This window comes from Balaenoptera acutorostrata, chromosome 15, assembly GCF_949987535.1.
Source record: "Balaenoptera acutorostrata chromosome 15, mBalAcu1.1, whole genome shotgun sequence".
NCBI classification, from domain to species: Eukaryota; Metazoa; Chordata; class Mammalia; order Artiodactyla; family Balaenopteridae; genus Balaenoptera; species Balaenoptera acutorostrata.
Window position 1 is genome coordinate 77666520 of NC_080078.1, and position 26098 is coordinate 77692617.

General features: G+C 40.1%; 1 protein-coding gene across 2 annotated transcripts in view; it reads left to right on the plus strand.

The window, feature by feature from the left end:
* The window catches only part of ARFGEF2 (ADP ribosylation factor guanine nucleotide exchange factor 2), a 101104-nt gene that overhangs the window by 67760 nt on the left and 7246 nt on the right, over positions 1 to 26098 (plus strand). For both annotated transcript variants that reach the window (XM_007185338.2, XM_007185339.2), the window contains exons 26-36: positions 109 to 260; positions 8025 to 8197; positions 10433 to 10593; positions 12288 to 12418; positions 12577 to 12706; positions 16099 to 16234; positions 17086 to 17224; positions 17333 to 17387; positions 18568 to 18682; positions 21599 to 21729; positions 25138 to 25306. In XM_007185338.2, the coding sequence (XP_007185400.2) occupies positions 109 to 260; positions 8025 to 8197; positions 10433 to 10593; positions 12288 to 12418; positions 12577 to 12706; positions 16099 to 16234; positions 17086 to 17224; positions 17333 to 17387; positions 18568 to 18682; positions 21599 to 21729; positions 25138 to 25306 (1492 nt within the window). The remainder of the gene's footprint in view (positions 1 to 108; positions 261 to 8024; positions 8198 to 10432; positions 10594 to 12287; positions 12419 to 12576; positions 12707 to 16098; positions 16235 to 17085; positions 17225 to 17332; positions 17388 to 18567; positions 18683 to 21598; positions 21730 to 25137; positions 25307 to 26098) is intronic.

Sequence of the window (26098 nt, forward strand, 5' to 3'; positions counted from 1 at the left end):
CCCAGAGCATTTGTTTTGAAGGCAGGCTGTCCATGTTTGAGGTCCAGAACCCCATATCCACAGTTGTTCCACTGTGCCTATTTCACCTCACCTCCTGTTCCTGCTCAGGTTGGCTGTAACCCCAATGAGGATGTGGCTATCTTTGCTGTTGACTCATTAAGGCAGCTCTCCATGAAGTTTCTTGAGAAGGGAGAATTAGCCAACTTCCGTTTCCAGAAAGATTTTCTGAGGCCCTTTGAGCATATCATGAAGAAAAACAGGTATGTGCATTATTCTGGAAGACCCTTAGTCAAATCCCTGCTGGGGGTCTAAAAAGGTCTCCTAACACTAACCACACGATTCGTTTTTTTTTCTCCTGTTTGGCGGAAGCAAATAAAATGAGCGTACTTTGATTCACACCTATTGTCTCTAAGTAAATCACACTAAGATCTGTGTGTAACCTTTTCCAGAAGGGCAGATCATACAACTGCAGCTAGTAGAAGTACATCATGCGTCCTTACCGGGGAGCTGGGTGCTGAGGGAGTTCAGAGAAAGAGCCACTGCCAAAGCAGCCTTGCACAGGGTCAAGAACTGTGTGACCCAGATTGGTTCAAGGTGGCGGAGTAGAAGGACGTGCTCTCACTCTCTCTTGCGAGAGCACCGGAATCACAACTAACTGCTGAAAAATCATCGACAGGAAGACAGTGGAACTCACCAAAAAAGATACCCCACATCCAAAGACAAAGGAGAAGCCACAATGAGACGGTAGGAGGGGCGCAATCACAATAAAATCAAATCCCATAACTGCTGGGTGGGTGACTCACAAACTGGAGAACACTTATACCACAGAAGTCCACCCACTGGAGTGAAGGTTCTGAGCCCCATGTTAGGCTTCCCAACCTGGGGGTCTGGCAACGGGAGGAGGAATTCCTAGAGAATCAGACTTTGAAGGCTAGCGGGATTTGATTGCAGGACTTCAACAGGACTGGGGGAAACAGAGACCCCACTCTTGGAGGGCACACACAAAGTATTGTGTGCATCAGGACCCAGGGGATTGAGCAGTGACCCCATAGGAGACTGAACCACACCTACCTGCTGGTGTTGGAGGGTCTTCTGCAGAGGCGGTGGGGGGTGGCTGTGTCTCACCGTGAGGACAAGGACACTGGCAGCAGAAGCTCTGGGAAGTACTCCTTGGTGTGAGCCCTCCCAGAGTCCGCCATTAGCCCCACCAAAGAGCCCGAGGAGGCTCCAGTGTTGGGTTGCCTCAGGCCAAAGAACCAACAAGGAGGGAACCCAGCCCCACCCATCAGCAGACAAGTGGATTAAAGTTTTACTGAGCTCTGCCCACCAGAGCAACAGCCAGCTCTACCTACCACCAGTCCCTCCCATCAGGAAACTTGCACAAGCCTCTTAGATAGCCTCATCCACCAGAGGTCAGACAGCAGAAACAAGAAGAACTACAAACCTGCAGCCTGTGGAAGAAAAACCACATTCACAGAAATATAGACGAGATGAAAAGGCAGAGGGCTCTGTACCAGATGAAGGAACAAGAAGAAACCCCAGAAAAACAACTGAATGAAGTGAAGATAGGCAACCTTCCAGAAAAAGAATTCAGAATAATGATAGTGAAGATGATCCAGGACCTCAAAAAAAGAATGGAGGTGAATATCGAGAAGATGGCAGAAATGTTTAACAAAGACCTAGAAGAATTAAAGAACAAACAGACAGAGATGAACAACACAATAACTGAAATGAAAAATACACTAGAAGGAATCAATAGCAGAATAACTAAGGCAGAAGAACGGATAGGTGACCTGGAAGACAGAATGGTGGAATTCACTGCTGCAGAACAGAATAAAGAAAAAAGAATGAAAAGAAATGAAGACAGCCTAAGAGACCTCTGGGACAACATTAAAGGCAACAACATTCACATTATAGGGGTCCCAGAAGGAGAAGAGAGAGAGAAAGGACCCGAGAAAATATTTGAAGACATTATAGTCGAAAACTTCCCTAACACAGAAAAGGAAATAGCCACCCAAGTCCAGGAAGCGCAGAGAGTCCCATACAGGATAAACCCAAGCAGAAACACACCGAGACACATAGTAATCAAAATGGCAAAAATTAAAGACAAAGAAAAATTATTGAAAGCAGCAAGGGTAAAACGACAAATAACATACAAGGGAACTCCTATAAGGTTAACAGCTGATTGCTCAGCAGAAACTCTACAAGCCAGAAGGGAGTGGCAAGACATATTTAAAGTGATGAAAGGGAAGAACCTACAACCAAGATTACTCTACCCGGCAAGGATCTCATTCAGATTCGACGGAGAAATCAAAAGCTTTACAGACAAAAGCTAAGAGAATTCAGCACCACCAAACCAGCTCTACAACAAATGCTAAAGGAACTTCTCTAAGTGGGAAACACAAGCGAAGAAAAGGACCTACAAAAACAAACCCAAAACAGTTAAGAAAATGGTCATAGGAACATACATATTGATAATTACCTTAAACGTGAATGGATTAAGTGCTCCAACCAAAAGACACAGGCTTGCTGAATGGATACAAAAACAAGACTCATCTATATGCTGTCTACAAGAGACCCACTTCAGACCTAGGGACACATACAGACTGAAAGTGAGGGGATGGAAAAAGATATTCCATGCAAATGGAAATCAGAAGAAAGCTGGAGTAGCAATACTCATATCAGGCAAAATAGACTTTAAAATAAAGAATGTTACAAGAGACAAGGAAGGACAGTACATAATGATCAATGGATCAATCCAAGAAGAAGATATAACAATTATGTATGCACCCAACATAGGATCACCTCAATACATAAGGCAACTGCTAACAGCTATAAAAGAGGAAATCGACAGTAACACAATAATAGTGGGGGATTTTAACACCTCACTTACACCAATGGACAGATCATTCAAACAGAAAATTAATAAGGAAACAGAAGCTTTAAATGACACAATAGACCAGGTAGATTTAATTGATATTTGTAGGACATTCCATCCAAAAACAGCAGGTTACACATTCTTCTCAAGTGCGCACGGAACATTCTCCATGATAGATCATACCTTGGGTCACAAATCAAGGCTCAGTAAATTTAAGAAAATTGAAATCACATCAGGCATCTTTTCTGACCACAATGCTATGAGATTAGAAATGAATTACAGGGAAAAATACGTAAAAAACACAAACACATGGAGGCTAAACAATACATTACTAAATAACCAAGAGATCACTGAAGAAATCAAAGAGGAAATCAAAAAAATACCTAGAGACAAATGACAGTGAAAACACGACGATCCAAAACGTATGGGATGCAGCAAAAGCAGTTCTAAGAGGGAAGTTTATAGCTATACAAGCCTACCTCAAGAAACAAGAAAAATCTCAAGTGAACAATCTAACCTTACATCTAAAAGAACTAGAGAAAGAAGAACAAACAAAACCCAAAGTTAGTAGAAGGAAAGGAATCATAAAGATCAGAGCAGAAATAAATGAAATAGAAACAAAGAAAACAGTAGCAAAGATCAATAAAACTAAAAGCTGGTTCTTTGAGACGATAAACAAAATTGATAAACCATTAGCCAGACTCATCAAGAAAAAGAGGGAGAGGACTCAAATCAATAAAATTGGAAATGAAAAAGGAGAAGTTACGACAGACACTGAAGAAATACAAAGCATCCTAAGGAAGAAATAGAAAATATGAACAGACCAGTCACAAGTAGTGAAATTGAAACTGTGATTAAAAATTTTCCAACAAACAAAAGTCCAGGACCAGATGGCTTCACAGGTGAATTCTATCAAACATTTGGAGAAGAGCTAACACCCATCCTTCTCAAACTCTTCCAAAAAATTGCAGAGGAAGGAACACTCCCAAACTCATTCTGTGAGGTCACCATCACCCTGATACCAAAACCAGACAAAGATAACTACAAAAAAGGAAAATTACAGACCACTATCACTAATGAATATAGTTGCAAAAATCCTCAAAATACTAGCAAACAGAATCCAGCAACACATTAAAAGGATCATACACCATGATCAAGTGGGATTTATCCCAGGGATGCAGGGATTCTTCAGTGTATGCAAATCAATCAATGTGATACACCATGTTAACAAATTGAAGAAGAAAAACCATATGATCATCACAATAGATGGAGAAAAAGCTTTTGACAAAATTCAACACCCATTTATGATAAAAACTCTCCAGAAAGTGGTCACAGAGGGAATCTACCTCAACATAATAAAGGCCATATGCAACAAACCCACAGCAAACATCTTTCTCAATGGTGAAAACTGAAAGTATTTCCTCTAAGATCAGGAGCAAGACAAGGATGTCCACTCTCACCACTATTATTCAACATAGTTTTGGAAGTCCTAGCCACAGCAATCAGAGAAGAAAAAGAAATAAAAGGAATACAGATTGGAAAAGAAGAAGTAAAACTGTCACTGTTTGCAGATGATATGATACTATACATAGAGAATCTTAAAGATGCCACCAGAAAACTACTAGAGCTAATCAATGAATTTGATAAAGTTGCAGGATACAAAATTAATGCACGGAAATCTCTTGCATTCCTATACACTAATGATGAAAAATCTGAAAGAGAAATTAGGGAAACGCTCCCACTTACCATTGCAACAAAAAATAAAACACCTAGGAATAAACCTACCTAGGGAGACAAAAGACCTGTATGCAGAAAACTGTAAGACACTGATGAAAGAAATTAAAAATGATACTAACAGATGGAGAAATATACCATGCTCTTGGATTGGAAGAATCAATACTGTGAAAATGACTATACTAACCAAAGCAATCTACAGATTCAATGCAATCCCTATCAAGTTACCAGTGGCATTTTTTACAGAACTATAACAAAAATCTTAAAATTTGTATGGCGACACAAAAGATCCCAAATAGCCAAAGCAGTCTTGAGGGAAGAAAACGGAGCTGGAGGAATCAGACTCCCTGACTTCAGACTATACTACAAAGCTACAGTAATCAAGACAATATGGTACTGGCACAAAAACAGAAAGATAGATCAATGGAACAGGATAGAAAGCCCAGAGATAAACCCACACAGCTATGGTCAACTAATCTATGACACAGGAAGCAAGGATATACAATGCAGAAAAGACAGTCTCTTCAATAAATGATGCTGGGAAAACTGGACAGCTACATGTAAAAGAATGAAATTAGAACACTCCCTAACACCATACACAAAAATAAACTCAAAGTGGATTAGAGACCTAAATGTAAGACCGGACACTATAAAACTCTTAGAGAAAAACATAGGAAGAACACTCTTTGACATAAATCACAGCAAGGTCTTTTTTGATCCACCTCCTAGAGTAACGGAAATAAAAACAAAAATAAACAAGTGGGACCTAATGAAACTTAAAAGGTTTTGCAAAGCAAAGGAAACTACAAGCAAGACGAAAAGACAGCCCTCAGAATGGGAGAAAATATTTGCAAACGAATCAACGGACAAAGGATTAATCTCCAAAATATATAAACAGCTCATGCAGCTCAATATTAAAAAACAAACAACCCAATCCAAAAATGGGCAGAAGACCTAAATAGACATTTCTCCAAAGAAGACATACAGATGGCCAAGAAACACATGAAAAGCTGCTCAACATCACTAATTATTAGAGAAATGCACATCAAAACTATAATGAGGTATCACCTCACACCAGTCAGAATGGGCATCATCAGAAAATCTACAAACAACAAATGCTGGAGAGGGTGTGGAGAAAAGGAAACCCTCTTGCACTGTTGGTGGGAATATAAATTGATACACTATGGAGAACAGTATGGAGGTTCCTTAAAAAACTAAAAATAGAATTACCATATGACCCAGCAATCCCACTGTTGGGCAATATACCCAGAGAAAACCATAATTCAAAAAGACACATGCATCCCAGTGTTCATTGCAGCACTATTTACAATAGCCAGGTCATGGAAGCAACCTCAATGCCCATCGACAAACGAATGGATAAAGATGTGGTATATATATACAATGGAATATTACTCAGTCATAAAAAGGAACGAAATTGGGTCATTTGTAGAGATGTGGATGGCTCTAGAGACTGTCATACAGAGTGAAGTAAGTCAGAAAGAGAAAAATATCATATATTAACTCATATATGTGGAACCTAGAAAAGTGGTACAGATGAACTGGTTTGCAGGGCAGAAATAGACACAGATGTAGATAACAAACATATGGACACCAAGGGGGGAAAGTGGTGGTGGTGGTGGGATGAATTGGGAGATTGGGATTGACGTATATACACTAATATGTATAAAATGGATAACTAATAAGAACCTGCTGTATAAAACAATAAATAAAATTCTAAAATTCAATTAAAAAAAGAAATTTTATAACATGGGAAATGCTTAGTCGCTTAGTGAAAAGAGCCGGTTATAGAATTGGGCAGTCAGTGTAATAATAAAGATTGTGATATAGTGTATCTCTCCATAAGAAATGCCATAGCATCATATAAAAGAATCTTTTTCTTTATGTTTTTCCCTACATTTTCTAAAACATTTATTGTCATCATTTATTACTTTTAACAGTCAGGCAAAAAACATTTTAATAAATATGTATATTTCTTGCCAACAAGTTGCTTTTTTTTCCCGGGAGAGAAAACTATGAATTCATTGGTATTATGTGTTAAAGTCACCTAGGTATGTAGTCAGTCCTCCATTATCTGCAGGTGGCAAATTTTCTTTGTGGACTTTCAGCTAATTTTTAACTTTCTCCTTGCCTTCTCTAAACAACCTTTCCTATTATCAGTTAGTATAGGTCCAGCAGACAAGCATGAATGTTATCCTAAGCTGGATGAAATTTGCAAGCCAAGTTTCTCCTCCTAAAACCACTCTAATGACTTTCAAAGCTAGTGCGATAGAAGCATTAGGTTTGTGTTGCCTTGCTTCTTGCTATTTGTGAGATAGTAGTGTTCACCCCATAATCATATATGTCTAAAAGACATATGTGCTAATCTGTTGTAAATATCCAGGTCACACCATGTTGAACCTTGCAGCTGCTTCAGAAAATGGACCATTTTTTCTGTCTTCATGTTTTGTTTTTTAATAATTAAATTTAAAATATTCATCTTAAGTTATATATGTATGCTCCCATCCAAGTGTATGTGTTTGCCATCCACAAATATCTCTGCCCAAAAACCTAAGAGGGTATGCATTAAGAATTTAGGAATCGTTATCTCTGGGTGGCAAAAGTATGAGTATATTAGTCTAAATGTTTTGGGCCAGAAAAATTGACCAACAATGGCTTAAACCACAAGTCTATGTATTGTTTACTTAACAAGTCAGAAGCAGGCAGTCCCAACTTTGGTTCCATAGCCCAAATTGTAACCAAGGGCCCAGGTTCTTTCTGTCCCTTTGTTTGGCCATAAACAGGTTGCTTTTCTTCCTTGAGCTTACTGTTTCATGATTGCTGGACAGAGACTTTAGCTCCAGGCATCATGCCGTGTTCACAGTGGGAGCGATTAAAAGAGGCAGAGCCCACCATCAGAATGGGAACAAGAGGAAAAGGGGCAGAGCCTACCAAGTGTATTCCTTTTAAGACAAAAGCAGAACCTTCCTAGAAATCCCTCCCCTCCCACACCCATAGATTTTCTCTTACATCTGATTAGTTAGAACAGGTCATGTAGCTCCCCTAGCTGCAAGGGAGGCTGGGAGATTGAGGTCCTGGCACATGAGACAAGATTGTCATGTTGTCTTATATTATTTATGATCGGTTCCCTGAGGTCGGGCATGTTGCTGCCCAGATGAAATCAGACTTACTAAGGAGGTGGGAAGATGACTGCTGGGCAGGCAACTAACTGACATGTTGACTGTCTTACTATTTTTTCTTTTTGTTGTCTCTAATTTTTTTTTAATGAATGTGGATTACGACATGCTTTAAAAAATGTTTTTTTAAAGTGCTGCTTCTAAGCAATGAGCTGTATTCATTTATCTTCCCACTGTCCAAAGTACAGATGACATAGGCTGCCCCATTCTTTCCTCAGGTCTCCAACCATCCGGGACATGGTGATCCGCTGCATCACCCAGATGGTGAACTCCCAGGCGGCCAACATCCGCTCCGGCTGGAAGAACATCTTCGCCGTGTTCCACCAGGCCGCCTCGGATCACGACGGGAACATCGTGGAGCTGGCCTTCCAGACCACAGGCCACATCGTCAGTAAGTGTCTCTGTTCCCTCCTGACTAATGTCCCACATACAAGTCTAGAAGGGTGATCATTTCTTTCCCATCTATTTTACTCCCAAAGGGGACTTCCTTGTTTAGCTACACTGTGACGTGCTAACATGCCAGGCGGTGTGCTGGGCTCTTGACATGTGCTCAACAACCCTAGGAAGGAAACACAGTCGACCCTCATTATTTGCAGGTTCCATGTTTGTGAGTTCACCTACTTGCTAAAATTTATATGTAACCCCAAAACCAGCATTCCTGGCCCATTTGTGGTCATTTGCTGACACGTGCATGCACAGAGCAGCAAAATGCTTGTCACCCAAGGCACACATTCCCAGCTGAGGTTGAACAAGGCCTTTGTGTTTCAGCTCTCTTACTGTAAATAAACAGGTAGCCTTTCTGTGGTAAAAACTTACTGCCACGTTTTTGGCATCTTTGTCTTAGTTGGTGACTTTGCCATTTAAACCAGTCCATAGCCCAGTGCTGAAGTGCTGGCCGGTGTTCCTAAGGGAGACTGTGGTGTACTTTATGGAGAAAAATAACATGTTTTAGATTAGCTCCGTTCAGGCATGAGTTATAGAGCTGTTGGCCATGAGTGTAATGTTAATGAATCAACAAAATATATTAAATAAGTTAAACAGAAACACATGTAAAACAAGGTTGTGTGTTAATAGGTTGATGAAAGTATTGTAACCAGAGCCTCACAGGAACCTAACCCCTTTTTCCCCTAGGAGATGGTTCAGTATTTGCTAATTCATTGTTCACAGCGACTTTGTAGAACACAAGTACCATGAGTAACAAGAACTGACTACAGTCATCCCTTCATATCTGTGAGAGACTGGTTCCAGGACACACCTCGGGTACCAAAGTCCACAGATGCTCAAGTCCCTAAGATGAAATGGATATAATCTACACACATCCTCCTGTATACTTTAAATCATGTCTAGATTACTCATAAACACAACGTAAGGCTATGTAAATAGTAGCCGGTGCACAGCAAATTCAAGCTTTGCTTTTTGGAACTTGCTGCAGTTTTTTTTTTCCTGAATATTTTCGATCTGGGGTTGGTTGAACCCACTGATGTGGATACCATTATTTCCCCCTATTTTACTGAAGAGGAAAACAGGCACAGAAAAGTAAAGTAAGACGACTTGTCTGAGGTCATGCAGCTGGGAGGTGGTGGAAGATTGACAGCTGGCAGTCCAGCCCGGAGCTGGTGCGGTGTCCCTCCACTCTGCACTGACCACAGGTCCCCAGTCCTGCCTGTCATCACGTCACAAGATGTTTACTTGTCTTGGTTTTTGTGGAAATTGTAAAGCAGTGGGTCAGCTTTGATTTTTTGAGGTCGTTTAACTTTTTGTAAACTTCTCGCCCCTCGTATTCTTCTCTTAGCTGGTATTTGTAGGGTTTTGAAAACCTTCAGTTTCTAAATTGCCTGTCACCTTTAGCTCACTGACTTTCTTTATCTCACTTTGTCTTCATAAGGCTCCAGTGAGGTAGCATGAGGTGTGGTCTTAGGGTGGAAACGGCTGGGGAATTAAGGGACGTGCTCAGAATCACAGAACTGGGGCCAGAGCTTTGCTCAGTGCTCAGCTTCTGTCAGGCAGACTCTCTGGGCCAACCCCCCCCACACATCCATGTTTATATCTTATATGGTTACGCAAGCTCCATCCTAAAACGGACACCTTGGCATCCTGGAGAAACTTGGTTTTCTCTTGGTTGTCCTCTCTCACTTCCTTAGGGCCACTTCTCAGAAAGGACCTCTTCACAGAGTCCCCCTTCCCTCACCACCAGCCTTTTCTGTCTTCTGTCCCCTTACTCAGCACTTACCCCAGCTGAGATGATCTTACATATCTACAGATTTAGGTGATTATTGTCCATCTTGCCCATTGGAGCAAAGGCAGGAGATTTGGTTACCTCTGTGTACCCAGGGCCCACAACCATGCTTTGCATGTAGTCAGCACTCAACAAATGTTTGTTGAATCAATGACTGTTTAGGCCTTTACATCGTTGCGTGAGCTCAGGAACCAGTGTAGTTTAGCCCAAGCTGTACTCAATGCATTCATTCCTGAATAATTTAATAAGAAATCCTGTCTTCCAGAGACACTGACATGCTTTCCTTAGATTTTCATAAAAGTAATCATCCCTGGTATACATATGTGTGTGTGTGTTTAATCCCCATTTCTAAATCCCGGGCTTATAAAAAATGTGCCTTTATTTCCCCAGCAACCATTTTCCAGCATCATTTCCCTGCAGCCATCGATTCCTTTCAGGATGCTGTGAAGTGCTTATCAGAGTTTGCCTGCAATGCTGCTTTCCCTGACACTAGCATGGAAGCCATCCGGCTCATCCGCTTCTGTGGGAAATACGTCTCCGAGAGGCCTCGGGTACAGTTTTCCTCTCTTCACTCATTTGGGCTGTGAGGGGGGAAAGGAGTTGTAGGCAAAAACTCCTTGCTCCTGGCAAAGACCGTTCCAGCTACTCTTCTAGAAACGCATGTTTCCCCTAAACTAGGTGTTTATTTCAGAATGCTGCCATTACAGGGGTTATACCTTTTATGTTATTTTGTATGTATGAAGTTATTTTATTCACACTGAACTTTTATATGGTATTCTACAGATTGTTTTTGTAGATGATAATAGTTTAGCTATGAATTTTGGCAAAGCTGAAGAAGCAAGACATTTCTATTTGAAAGAAAACAAACCTCTCTTTTAGGAAATGACGTTATGCCACTGTGATGTGGTTGAGAAATCACATTTAAAGATGACCTTTTGTTTACTTCCGAAAATGTTTAGGGTTTTTCTGTTACATCTCACCTTTCTAAAGAGGCCTGCTTGGGACTTCCCTGGCGGTCCAGTGGTTGACACTTCACCTTCTAGTACAGGGGGTGCAGGTTCAGTCCCTGGTTGGGGAGCTAAGATCCCACATGCCTCGCGGCCAAAAATCCAAAACATAAAACGGAAGCAATATTGTAACAAATTCAATAAAGACTTTAAAAATGGTCCACATCAAAAAAAAAAAAAAAAAAACCTTTAAAAAATAAAAAAATAAAGAGTCCTGTTTGGTTCAGCTGACTGTCTCAAAACACTGAAATTGGGTGGAAATGAACACAACTAAACTGATGGGCTGTATAGATCTCTTCTTAAGCATTCTTTACAGAAGTGTAAACCCCTAAGATGATATGTCTGGTCCCTACAATGGTTCATTAAGATGTGATGATAATGAGAGCCGCTGTTGATTGAGTACTCGCTACATGTCAGGCAACATTCTAGGCATTTTGTGTGTGTAGATTTGTTTAATCCCACATCAGACCTACGAGATGGGTAATTATATCCCCATTGTACAGGGGAGTTAACCAAAGCAGAGAGAGAAATTGCCTAATGTTAAATAACCGGGGTTGGTTAAAGAAATTCCATTACCACAGACAATACTATTTCAAGAGTGGTTAAGGAGCAGAGGGCTCAAGATCCCAGAGATAGGGCAGAAAGTAGGGCTTCCTACTTAGACTGTGGAAAGATTGCCAGCTCCCAGCTGCATGACCTTGGGCAGCTTACTTAATCTCTTAGTGCCTCAGTTGACTCATCTGTATAATGGGACCATTATTTCTACCTGCTTCATGGAATTGTTGTGAGAATTGTTAATCCATGTAATGCACCGTCACAGTTCCTGAGCCATAGCAAGCATTTAGTAGATAGTAGCTGCTGCCGCTATTAAGTAATACGTGTTACACTAACATTCCAGAAAGACCTAAGATATTGAATCATCCTGGATATTTTGCTATCACCATTTGACCTTTATTGCTTTTCTTAATGTACCACCTCCTGCCCCCAGGACTCTTGTGGTCAGCCCCACTCAACTTATTCTAAAGCCTACTAAGTTCCGAAGGTTCACAGGGGAAAACTGCTCATGTGCCCTTGGAACAGGCTTGTCTCTTGTCTCCTCAGGATTTCCCATCAGACCCTTGCTGAATGGGTATTTTCAGGAGAGGAAAATGTGCGGGGCTTTAATCTTCATGTAGTTCTGTTTCAGTTCCTTCCTTTCACTTGCATAGTCTGTCTCTGAGAGGTGATTCTCACTGCAGGTGCTGCAAGAATACACAAGCGACGACATGAATGTGGCTACTGGCGACAGAGTCTGGGTCCGAGGCTGGTTCCCCATCCTCTTCGAGCTCTCCTGCATCATTAACAGATGCAAGCTAGATGTACGGACAAGGTAACCGTGACCCAGGGTGGTGCCCCTTCCTTCCATCACTGAATGAGCCTCCGGCCCCTGCTCCCCCCGCCCCCCCGACCCCAGGCTCTCCCACTGTCTTCTCTGCTGTCCTCTTCCCCCACCCGTTCCCTCTTCCATGCTGGCTTTCTTTCCTGCAGAGGGCTCACGGTCATGTTCGAGATCATGAAGAGCTATGGCCATACCTTCGAAAAGCACTGGTGGCAGGACCTGTTCAGAATCGTGTTCAGGATTTTTGACAATATGAAACTCCCCGAGCAGCAGTCGGAGGTGGGTGATGACTAAAGCGCTGCCCTGGGGAGATGGGAGAAGAGCCCCTCCAGCCTTTGTCTGCGTCTGGTGTTGCATCGTCATCCACAGCACAGGGAAGTCTTAAATACTGAGCCATTTCGGGTCTGTTTTGAAAATGGAAACACCCTTCCTGGCCTTCTTCTACCAGTATCGAGTAGTGCTAAGAAACTCTCCCCATCTGGGGAAGAGTGAGGGGAAATAAATCACCACCGTATGCCTACTTGGCCCTCGGGCATTGGACTCGCAGGCACCCCACTGGTCCTCTTACTTATTTGCTTCGTATGGACTTCTGAACAGTTGGTAAAATGTGGAACATCTCTCCTCCCTTTAAAAATCCATTAAAAGGATTTTTAATGAGGTTACAGCTGGAGATAATGTTGGCAAATATTAGGCCTTTTTTTTAAAGAATGTTTGATACATCTAGGAGTCTTTGTTATTTCTCCCCTAGGGACAAGGGGGTCAGGAAAGGATGTTCTATTCCAAGATTTTTAGTTAGGAGTGCAACATTTTAACCTTCTTTTAGGAACAATGTTTCCTCCCTCCCCCTGGTATAAAAGTACCATATGCTTAATAAAGAATATTAGGAATATACAGAAAATTCATAATTTTACCATTCCAAAATTAGACTTAATGCTGTGGCAAACTTCCCTCAGTCTTCTACATGGTTCAGATGTGGTTGAGGTTATAGTATACATACAGTTTTCTAATCTTACTTTAAAGTTTTCTTCATTATAAAACAAGAAACAGGAAAACAAAGAAAAAAATTTAAACACCCACAGTTTCAGTCTTCCACTGGTAACCACTGTTACCCCTTCAGATAGTTCTTGTGTGTTTGTATATCTCATACCTTTTTTCTTTTGACAAAAATGGAATCCCACCTCACATACTTTTTAACTTAATACATGAGTATTTTTTCCACAGCTGTAACTTTTCTTCTACAATGTTTTTAAGGACTGCAAAACATTCCTAGTTGTGGATGTTCCATAGTCCATGGAAAATTCTTTGCCGTTTTTCTTTCTTTAAACAGCACTAAAATGAACATTTTTTCCAGCTACACTTGTACTTATTTCTTTATTTGTTTAGGGCAAGTGGCCTGACTGTCAGGTTTGGGGTATACATGTTACTGAGGCTTTTGATATATACTTCTGAGTTGACCAAGTACATATGTAGTCATTTACACTGCTGTCAGCAAATGCAGGAGAGTTCCTGTTTCTCCACACCCACTCCAGCTCTTCATATTTTAGTTTATTTAATCATCAATTTGATAGACCAAGAGTAAAACATTTAAAAGTTTTTTAACTGCTGGTGCGGTTCTGTTATTTTCCTTCACGTCACTGATCATTACATTTCTTCTTTTACAAATTGCCTTTTCATATCCTTAGCCCATCTATTGACTTATTCATCTTTTTCCTATTGATTTATGAGTTTTTTAGTATAAAAATAATACAGCATATCCTTACATAAATTACAGATGATTTTGCCCACGTGGTTTCTTTTTTGTTTTGGAAAATTTTAGCTTTTAAGTAACCCAATCTATTAGTTTTTTACTTTATAGTTTCCACTTTGGAAATCATGCTTGGCAACCTTTCCCTTTTCCTTAATTTATAAATCTCTCTGTATATTTCCTTTGGTAATTTCATGACATTTTTATTTTTTTTATTTTCAGCTTTCTGAGATACAATTGGCATAAAGCACTGTATAAGTTTGAGGGGTTCAGCAGAATGACTCAATTTACATGTATTGTGAAACGATTACCACAGTCAGTTGAGTTAACATCCATTATCTCATGTAGATAGAAAGGAAAAGAGGAAAAAACTTTTCTTTTTCCTTGTGATAAGAACATTTAGGATCTACTCTCCTAGCAACTCTCAGGTATACCATCCGGCAGTGTTAACTGTAGTCATCATGTTATGCATTACATCCCCAGGACTTATTTATCTTATTACTGGAAGTTGGACCTTTTAACCCCCTTCATCCAGTTCCCCCATCCCCATCCCAAACCACAAATCTGATCTTTTTTTCCTGAGTTTGGTTTTGGGTGTTTTTTGTTTTTTGTTCTTTGGGTTTTATTTTTAGATTTCACATACAGGTGAGATCATACAGTATTTGTCTTTGACTTATTTCACTTAGTGTAATGCCCTCAAGTTTCATCCATGTTATTGCAAATGGCAGGACTTTCTTTTTTATGGCTGAATAGTATTCCATTATGTGTATATATATCACATTTTCTATATCCATTCATCTGTTGATGGACACTTAGGTTGTTGCCATGTCTCAGCTATTGTAAATAATGATGCTGTGAACTGGGGGTTGCATATATTTCTTCAACATAGTGTTTTTGTTTCCTTTAGGCATATACCCAGAAGTAGAATTTGCTGGATCATATGGTAGTTCTATTTTTTTTTTTTTTTTTTTTTTTATTTATTTATGGCTGTTTTGGGTCTTCGTTTCTGTGCGAGGGCTTTCTCTAGTTGCGGCAAGTGGGGGCCACTCTTCATCGCGGTGCGCGGGCCTCTCACTATCGCGGCCTCTCTTGTTGCGGAGCACAGGCTCCAGACACGCAGGCTCAGTAGCTGTGGCTCACGGGCCTAGTTGCTCCGTGGCATGTGGGACCTTCCCAGACCAGGGCTCGAACCCGTGTCCCCTGCATTGGCAGGCAGATTCTCAACCACTGCGCCACCAGGGAAGCCCTGGTAGTTCTATTTTTAATTTTTTGAGGAACCTCCGTATTGTTTTCCACAGTGGCTGCACCAATTTACATTCCCACCAACAGTGCACAAGGGTTCCCTTTTCTCCGCATTCTCCCCAGCATTTGTTATCTCTTGTCTTTTTGATGATGACCATTCTAATAGGCATGAGGTGATATCTCATTGTGGTTTTGATTTGCATTTCTCTGATGATTAGTGATTTTGAGCACCTTGTCTGTTGGCCATTTGTATATCTTCTTTGGAAAAATGTCTATCTAACATCATTTTTAGTATTTAAATCTTTGGTGTGAGGTGTGAATATTTAGCATAATAAAAATTTTTTGGAAGTATCACTTTGAACGACTGTTAATATTCTGTCATATGGATGTACTCAATTTAATTGCCGCATTACTGAGCATTAGTTTATGTCTGTGTTTACAGTATATAAATACCAGTGTTGGTAAACATCTTTATTCATAAACCTTCAGCCACAGATCTTTGATTATTTCTTCAAGGTCCATTACTGGAAGTAGTGTTATCGCATCAGTGGATGTGAACATTTTAAGACAGTTGCTACCTATTGCTGAATTGCTTTTCAGAACACTTTGCCAATGATATGTGAGAATGCCCATCTCACCGCAGGGAGAGTGGCTTTTAAACATTATCTTTTAATTGTTTTTCCAGAAATCTGAGTGGATGACAACAACTTGCAATCATGCACTTTATGCTATTTGTGATGTATTTACCCAGTTCTATGAAGCTTTGAATGAAGTTCTTCTTTCTGATGTATTTGCACAGTTGCAGTGGTGTGTAAAACAAGGTACTCTTTATGTGGTTAGGCATCATTTTTCTTGACATAGTCCTTAACGAGAGATTAATTTTTTCAGTATATAAAAGCATGGATGTAATGCCAAGGAGTACAATGTATAATTTAATTGGTGAAAATGTGTATTTTTAAAATTTAATTAGAACATAAAAACAGTCTCTCCACCAAGTCAGTTTATAAGCATTTCTTTTAAGGTGGGATATAGTAAATTTTATATCTCAAAAGATGTACCTTTGTATATTACTATTCTTTCTACCTTTGTGTATGTTTGAAATTTTTTAAAATAAATGTTTTTTAACTGTACTGTGAGAATCAAGATCAACAGCTTCATCAATGGACTTTTTTTATTTTGAGTACTTACGTGTTTATTTTAGTATGTATTACGAAAAATACCCACCTAGCACATTAGACCTGGATCCCATAGATAAATTTGGCTTAGGACAAGGTTTAATTTAGTTAAGTTTTTCAAAGAGTACTCAGTTTTCAAGTAACTGATAAAACAGTTGATACACAGCAAACATTGGAAATGTAATGTTTGACAAAGTTTTCAGAAACACTGGTCTAATATTTTCTGTCTTTACCATTTCTCGAACAAGGAGCCAGTTAATTAAGTAGCAAAATGTTGACCTTCTTCCATCCCTAGCAATATAGCATGATAAATAATTCTGCCTCTTTATAGCCTACTTAAACTCTGAAAATTTTACCGTCCGTAGCAATGCTTCATTAATTAGAAGCCAACAAGCCCAAACAGTTGCATTGTCTCTACCTCACGATAGGAAGCATCAGCAATCAGGTTGGAATCAAAACAGCATTTGAAGTTTAATGATAGATGTTTTATTTTGCAGATAATGAGCAATTGGCTCGATCAGGTACAAATTGCTTAGAAAACTTAGTAATATCCAATGGAGAGAAATTCAGTTCTGACGTCTGGGACAAAACATGCAATTGTATGTTGGATATTTTCAAAACAACCATCCCACATGTGTAAGTGTTAATGTGATTACTGCTGTTTATTTCTACTTTCAGTGGTTATTTTAAAGCTCCGGGTTGCCCTTCACATTGATTGATTTCCTTCTCTTGCGTTCCCTTTAGTTTGCTGACATGGAGACCTGTAGGAATGGAGGAAGATCCATCAGAAAAACATTTGGTAGGATTTTTTTTCAGTTGTCTGTTCTCTTATCACATATTATAGTAAAAAATTAAGCAGCCCAAAGGGTTTGTGCTTTTCTGATGGGAAGTGAGTAGAAAAGGTTATAAGAGCTAAACACTGTGTATGTTCATTAAAATATTTTTTAGAGAGTACAGAAAAGTATTAAGGAAATAAGTCACTTCACTCAATAAAAACCACAAAACACTTCTAGTTTCTTATTCATGTGACTGAGCACACACAACCCACATGTTTGCAATTTGGGCTCACTTTGTACATAATGTATTACTTAACACAACTGTGGGCATTTTTCCATATTCCTTTTTTTGGGGGGGCCCTCTGCGTGGCATGTGGGAGCTTAGTTGCCTGACCAGGGTTTGAACCCACGCCCCCTGCACTGGAAGCGTGGCATCTTTACCACTGGACCCCCAGAGAAGTCCCTCCATATTCTTAAATATTCTCTGAGAACAGCCTCTTCGGTGGCTGCACATTACTGTAATTTATTTAATGAGTTTTCCCTTGTTGGACACTCTCGTCAGTTCTGGTGTTTCACTGTTATAAATATCGCTTTGGTGTCATTATCCTTATTTATTGCCCTCCTACGTATGGAGCACCTTCCTCTCCACCAATGAAATAGTAGTTTTTATGTTTTGTGTAAGGCCCCATAAAAAAGTTCTAATTGAAGTGTCACTTTAAAATACTTTGGTTTACAAAGGGGGTTTGTCTAATTAGCTTCTATTTCCAAGTACCTATAAAGCCATTAGATTTTAAAAGGCATTTGGGATATAGCAACTTAAAAATGAAGCACATTATATAAACATTCTTTGTTTTTTAACTTTCTGCTGTCAACTTGAGAAGAAAAAAAAAAGCCTAGCTACCGTGCTTGTTTATTTTTGAACTAGAGCTCATTAAAAATCTGTCACACTCATCATGAACTCATAGTATGTGGAGAAATGCCGTCTAAGTTGGAGTCAGAAAATGTGAAATTTTAATGGGAGGGAGAAGTAATTGAAATTTGTAATCTCTCCCCTGCAGCCTCTGAAAAGTGCTGCATTTATACTTCAAGCTGAGCAGACAGATTCAAGTTGGGCCAGCAGTGTTAAAATGGGCTCATCTCTGCCCAGGTACTGACTTGTGGGCCGAGAAATGAACATTGTGCTTCTGTCTGGTTTACTTCTAGGATGTGGATCTGGACCGCCAGTCTTTAAGCAGCATAGATAGAAATGCCTCTGAGAGAGGCCAGAGCCAACTCTCTAACCCGACCGATGACAGCTGGAAAGCTAGACCGTATGCAAGTAAGACCACTTTCTGTATTGTTTTTGTATTTATTTATTTATTTATTTTAAATAGGTAACATGTTTACATGATTCAAATATTCAGAAGGTGCAGAAAGGTAAACAGGATATAAGCCTTTCTTTCACCCCTGGGCCTCAGTCTGCCTGTCCCTTCCCTCGTGGCAGCCAATGTCACCAGTTTCTTATATACCTTTCTAGAGACATTTTGCTCATGTGCAAGCAAATGCATATCCACATACACAAGCATACAATATGTATCTACATTTATATATGAATTCTCCACTCCTTTTTATACAAATTATAGAATACTATGCATTATTCTTCTTTCACTTAATATAGCTTATAGATCATTCAAAATCAGTACCTAAAGTGCTTTCACACTCTTTTGTACTATTGTGTACGTTGCCCCAGGTTGTAGATGTGCTATTATTTGCTTAATTCGGTTCCTACCTGGACGTTTATGTTATTCCCAGTCTTTTTCTGTTATAAACAATACTGCATTGAATCACCTAATACATGTGTTATTTGTGAGTTTATCTGTTTGGTAAATTCCCAGAAAAAAAGATTGCTAGGTTAAAAGAGAAAGTGCATTTGCTATTTTGATAGATAATTCCACATTGCTGCCTATTAAGCTTGTACCTATTTACGTGATCTCGGGGAATACGTAGGTGATATTTGGTATCTTTTGAGTAGTTTTAATTTGCAGTTTTCTAATTATGAGTGAAATTGAGCAGTTTTTCATGTGTTTAAGAACAATTTCTATGAGCTATCTATTCATAATCTTTGTTCATTTTGTATTGATTGTTGTCTTTTTATTGGTTTGGGTGGGGGGCTTTTTATGTGTTAGATATCCCTTTTCTGGATATGAATTTCAAATTACTTTTACTAATTTATCTCTTAATGTTGCTTATGGTGTGTTTCCCTGTCTGTCATTTAACCAAATAGGTTTCACAGTTGCTATCAGCCAGGCACAGTACTGTGTGTCCCTTGTGTGTGCTCTCATGTGATCCTTATGGTTGCCCTTTGAGGCGGTACTGTTTTACATTTGAGTGAACTGGGCCTTAGATGACATGACTTGCCAGTATGTAGTAGAGTTGGGATTCAGACCCTTTTGGCTGACTGAGAAATTGGAACTTTTCTGGTATTAGTCTGGTCTTCTTAAAGTTGTGGTCCCCATTATTTTTCTTCATAGCAGTTTCAGCCTCTTCTCAACATGCCAGTTTGTAGGTGTTCCCACTGACATTAAACTTCTGAAGCAGCACATTAGACAAAGCCCGGTGTGGTCACTGTTATCTTTTGAAGGCACAAAAAATATGGAATCCATTCAGGAGGCGCCATGTTGGAGACTGACGGGCTGCTCCTCTGTGTCTGCAGCGTAGCCGGTGTCTCTCCGGTGTCCAGGGAGAGAAGCTGTTTCCTCATCAGCCCTGATAAAGGGGTTGGCTTGTGTGGGAGGGGCAAGTGGGCATTTCTTTAAATGGAACCACTGAGTGCAGCAAGATGTTTATGCTCTAAGAGATGCCTGGGGCTTGAGACCCCCGCCATTCCTCCAAGGAACCGTGCTTTGTTTCTCCCGGGCTTCCATCTCAGCCTCCCTTCTGGGCATGAGCTCAGTGAATAGAGCAGCAGACAGAATCTCTTACACCACTTGTATTGTTTTTTTTCTTTTTCTTTTTGGTCCAAGATGGTGTCATTGAATTGGCATAAGTTAAATGTAAATCTGTTGCAATTCCACTGTATACTTTTTCAATTAAAACTAATTCTGGGGACTTCCTGCTGGTCCAGTGGTTAAGACTCTGCCTTTCCACTGCAGGGGCCATGGGTTCAGCCCCTGGTCGGGGAACTAAGATCCCACATTCCCTGCGGTGCGGCCAAAAAAAAAAACTAATTCTGCATGGAGAATTTTTATATGTATATATATAATTTCACAGTCACTTTCAAAAGCTTGAAGATGACCCAACTCCTTGTTCTTATTTAATGTTTATTTAATATTTTCAACATTCTGATTCTTTAACAAGTTGAAAAGGAAGCTCTACTTTTACTGTAGTCAAATCAGCCAACACTTACAAAGTGCCAGACGTGGGCTGTCCCTGAGCCCAGGGATTGAGAAGATGAGACGTTAGTCAGAGTCTAATCAGTAGGCAGAAACCACACCAATAATTTGAACAGGGAAAATTCTACATAAAAAATTGTTAAAGAAAAATTAAAATTAAAATTAAAAAAATAAAATAAAACAAATTTTTAAAAATTAAAAAAAAAAAGAATTGTTAACTAGTCAAAGAGGGCTAACCACTGAAAGAAGTAGGAGAAGACCCTGAGGGATATGGAAGCAGAAAATGTGGGAAGCAGCTACTACCTCCAGGGCAGACAGAAAGTGATCCAGGAACTAAGAACTTAAATAAGCCGCACCCTCCTCCCCCCCACACCCCCCCCCACCGCCACCCCTCAAGACTGAGGTTCAGCCCTTTGGAGAGTCGGCTACCGCAGGAACCTGTAGCCTCTGTGGATAGAGCACAGTCCCGAGCTGGTCTGCAGGAGTGACCCTTCAGGCAGCAGAAAAACGTGCCAGAGGACATGGGACCTGCATCGCTGACTCCCTCCCCGTCTTCAGCTCTTTGCTCAGGGAGCTCATTTTCAGAGAGAACCTTTCCTGACCAGCTTGTTCAAATTTGCATCCCCACCTTGACACCATCCCTACCGTATCCCCATCCCTGCCTGATGTCCTCATCGTTTAACGTACTACATCTTAAGTAGCTTGTTTACTGTCTGTCTCTGCCACGGAAGTAGGGATTTTTGTCCAGCTTATTCACTGTTAGTGCCACAGGATCAAGAACCACGCCTGGCACATAGTCGGAGCTCAGTGAATTCAGTACTGGCTGAATCATTATTAGGGTTAATCTTTATCATCTAATATAGATCAGAAACTGTTTGCCAGCCTCCTCATCAAGTGCGTGGTCCAGTTGGAATTGATACAGACCATTGACAACATCGTGTTCTACCCTGCAACGAGCAAAAAGGAAGATGCAGAGCACATGGTTGCTGCCCAGGTGAGAGTGGCCTGAAGAAGGGCACCTGCGGGGAGGTTGTTCAGATGCAGTGGTGTGCTGGAGCCAGTGAGACTGGCTTGCAAGAGCCCAGCATGCTCATTCCTCCCAGGCCCACGTTCAGTGACAGGGTACTAGTAACTTAAAATTGGCCACGATGGGAGTATTTACACCACTGAAATCACCGAATGCTAGAAATCAGGCATTTTCTCCCCCCGCCCTCACCAGGAGCCAGTTTACCAGCATAGTACTGCTTGGACTCCACTCCCACCTTGGTGCTTTGAAAAAATGTGTCATTAATCGCAGGGACTGTTCCTTATAATTGATATACAGTTTAACCGTGAATCACTGAGAGGGAAAATATGTGGATAAAGGTACCAATTTTTCCTTCAGGAAGTGCACTTTTTTGTTTTCTGTGTGCAACCTTTTTTTTTTTTTTTTTTTTTTTTTTTTTTTTTTTTTTTTGTGCAACCTTTTATAGACACGGTTTGCTTGGAAACAGAATTTGGTGTCCAAAAGTTGGACAGTAACCTTACACAGTGGGCTGCAAACTTAAGTGCTTCAGGGGCTGGGAGATGCTGTGAGTGCGGGCGGCAGGCTGGGCGGGACAGTGGGAACCACCGAGCTTGAGGCCCGCCGGAGGCCAGCCACCTCCAGCTCCGGGGGCAAGTTGCTGTCAGGTGGGTCAAGCTGGGATGGTCTTCCAGTTTTTCAAGAGGAGTCAGAAGTCAAGATTTTTCTCATATAGGACATCTCTTGTTTATTAAATACTATAATTATTGATCAGCAAAATACATCTGTTGGCCAGATCCAGCACAAAGGCTGTCCTTTTTTGGTTTTTGGTTTTATTTTTTAAGTATACAATTCAGTGGCTTTAGTATATTCACAGAGTTGTGCAACTATCCCCACTGTCTAATTCCAGAATATTTTTTTAACATCTTTATTGGAGCATAACTGCTTTACATTGTTGTGTTAGTTGCTGCTGTATAACAAAGTGAATCAGCTGTACGTATACATATATCCCCATATCCCCTCCCTCTTGCGTCTCCCTCCCACCCTCCCTATCCCACCCCTCTAGGTGGTCACAAAGCACCCAGCTGATCTCCCTGTGCTATGCGGCTGCTTCCCACTAGCTATCTATTTTACATTTGGTAATGTATATATGTCAATGCCACTCTCTCACTTCGTCTCAGCTTACCCTTCCCCCTCCCCATGTCCTCAAGTCCATTCTCTACGTCTGCGCCAGAATATTTTTTATCACTGCAAAAGGGAACTCCCTAACCATCAGCGTCACCCCCCACTCCCTCCTTGCCCCAGCCCTCAGCAACCATTAATCTATTTTCTGTCTCTATGGATTTGTCTGATTCCGGATATTTCATATTACTGGAATCATATAATATGTGAGCTTTTGTGCCTGGCCTCTTTCACTTACATAATGTTTTCCAGGTTCATCCGTATTGTGGCATGTATCAGTACTTCATTTTTATATATGGCTGACTAATATTCCATTGTATGGCTGTACCACATTTTGTTTATCCATTCATCAGTTGATGGACATTTAGGTTGTGTCCATTGTCTGGCTATTATGAATAACGCTGCAGTGAACATTTTTATACAAATTTTAATGTGCACATGTTTTTAATTCTCTTGAGTATATACCTAGGAGTGGAATTGCTGGGTCATATGGTAACTCAGTGTTTACCTTTTTGAGGAATTGCCAGACTGTTTTCCAAAGCAGCTAGACTATTTTACATTCCCACCAGCGATGTATGAAGGTTCCAGTTTCTTCACATCCTCACCAATGGTTGTTACTGTCTTTTTTTTTTTTTAATTATTATAACCATCCCAGTGTGTGTGAAGTAGTATCTCTTTGTGGTTTTGATTTCCATTTCCCTAATAACTAATGATGTAGAGCATCTTTTGTGCTTGTTGGCCATTTGTGTATCTTTGGAGAAATGTCTATTCAAATCCTTTGCCCAGTTTTAAGTTGGGTTATTTATCTTTTTATCATTGAATTGTAAGAGTTTTTATATATTCTAGTTATTAGTCTCTTATCAGATAGATGTATGATTTGCACCTGTTTTCTCCCATTTTGTACATTGTCTTTTCAATTTCTTGATGGTGTCCTTTGAAGCACAAAAGTTTTTAATTTTGATGAAGTCCAAGTTACTATTTTTTCTTTAGTTACTTGTACTTTTAAAGTTATTTCTAAGAAAGCATTGCCTAATTCAAGGTCACAAAGATTTAGGCCTACATTTTCTTTTAAGAGTTTCATAATTTTAGCTCTTACATTTAGGTCTTTGATCCATTTTTGAGTTAATTATTGTATATGATGGGAGATAGGGGGTCTGCCTTCATTCTTTTGCATGTAGATGTTTAATTATCCCAGCACCATTTGATGTAAAGACTATTTTTTCCCCATTGAATTGTTCTGATAGCCATGTTGGAAATCTCTTGCCCATAAATATGAGGATTTATTTCTGGATTCTCAGTTCTGTTCCATTGATCTATATGTCTATCTTTATGCCAGTACCACACTGTCTTGATTACTGTAGTTTTTTAGTAAGTTTTGAAATAGGGAAGTATGAGTCTTCCAACTTTGTGCTTCTTTTTTCGAGACTATTTTGGCTATTCCATGTCATTTACATCTCCATATGAATTTTAGGATCAGCTTGTCAATTCCTGCAAAGATGTCAGTTGGAATTTTGATAAGGATTACATTGAATTTATAGATCAATTTGGGGAGTGTTGCAAACTCTGCCCTTTTGTAACCTCTGGCTTCTAGGGAGGGTTGTGGTCCATTCCTAGAGGGCTCAACAAATATAAAATCCTTAATTATGTCTAATAATCCCTAATTATTTTAGGCAACATGTTCAATAAAAATTTCTAGCATTCCATACCTATTTCTATGGTTTTTCCCTTCACATTTGAAAACACAGTTGTCAATCTTATTAAAGTTCATTAATCACCTGATTAGGCTAAAGATGCCCTTGGGCTTTGCTTAACAATTTCTTTCTTTTCAGTGAGTATGTTTTGAGACTCACACCTTCTATCACACGCACTACAGTTTGATTTTCTCATTTTCCAATTTCTTTATAAAATAAAAAGAGGACAGTGCAATCCTGTAGTGAAATAATTGGAGAAGTACACACTCCTGTTCATGCAATGAAGGCAGTACTGACAAAACTGAAACTCTGGCCAGCAAAGCCTGCCATCATGCAAGAGCTCAGCATATTCTTTCACCAGCCAATGAGCAGAGTCTAAATGGAAAACATTTCAGGGTACTGAGGAATGAAGTGTACCTTATAGAGAGGAGGACTTCTGGAGAGTTGTGATGATCTCTGTCTGATACCACAGTGTCCAAATCCGTTCCATCTTCTTTACTTAGCTCTCTTATCCTCCCCTCTCTAGCAAGACACGCTGGATGCAGATATCCATATAGAGACAGAGGACCAGGGCATGTATAAGTGCATGTCTTCCCAGCACCTCTTCAAGCTCTTAGACTGCTTGCAGGAGTCCCACTCATTCTCAAAGGCCTTCAACTCCAATTACGAGCAACGGACTGTCCTGTGGCGAGCAGGTAAGGGAGGAAGCACAGCAGATGCGACAGGTGGTCACACTGGTCACCATCCTAAAACATTAAAGCCTTTGGAAAATTCCTGGCATGGTACACGCAGCTGGAATAACTTACCAGATATTTCATGCTTGAGGGAGAGAGAAGGGAAATTTCATCCTAGTACCAGGAATATTGTCTGGCACATGGGAGACTCTCAGTAAGTATTTGATGGAAAAATGAATTGGTTGAGTTTAATTGATCTAGCAAGGGCAAGAAATTTTACATTAGGTTAAGATTGTACAGTTAGGGACTTCCGTGCTGGTCCAGTGGCTAAGACTCCACACTCCCAATGCAGGGGGCCCGGGTTCGATCCCTGGTTGGGGAACTAGATCCTGCATGCATGCTGCAACTAAGAGTCTGCATGCCACAACTAAGAAGCCGGCATGCCACAACTAAAAGATTCCACATGCCTCAACTAAGACGTAGCGCAGCCTAAATAAATAAATAAATGTAAAGTTAAGCATGATGATATAAAAAGTGTGGTCGTCTAGGAGCAACAAAAGCATTCGTACATTTTTTTGAGGCTTTTAGGGGTTTTCTCTCCCACGTGTACAAATAAATATATAAGTCCCAGAAGTGAGTGATATGTGTGTGCGTGTAGACACACATGTATGTGCAGGGGTGATGGTAGGAGTCTCATTTTGTGAACTGTGTACAAAAGTGATACTTTATATAATTCTTGTACTGTTACCATTACTTGAATTTTCCACCAAAATGCCTATTTTAATCCATAATTCTAAAATGTCATTTTTCTCT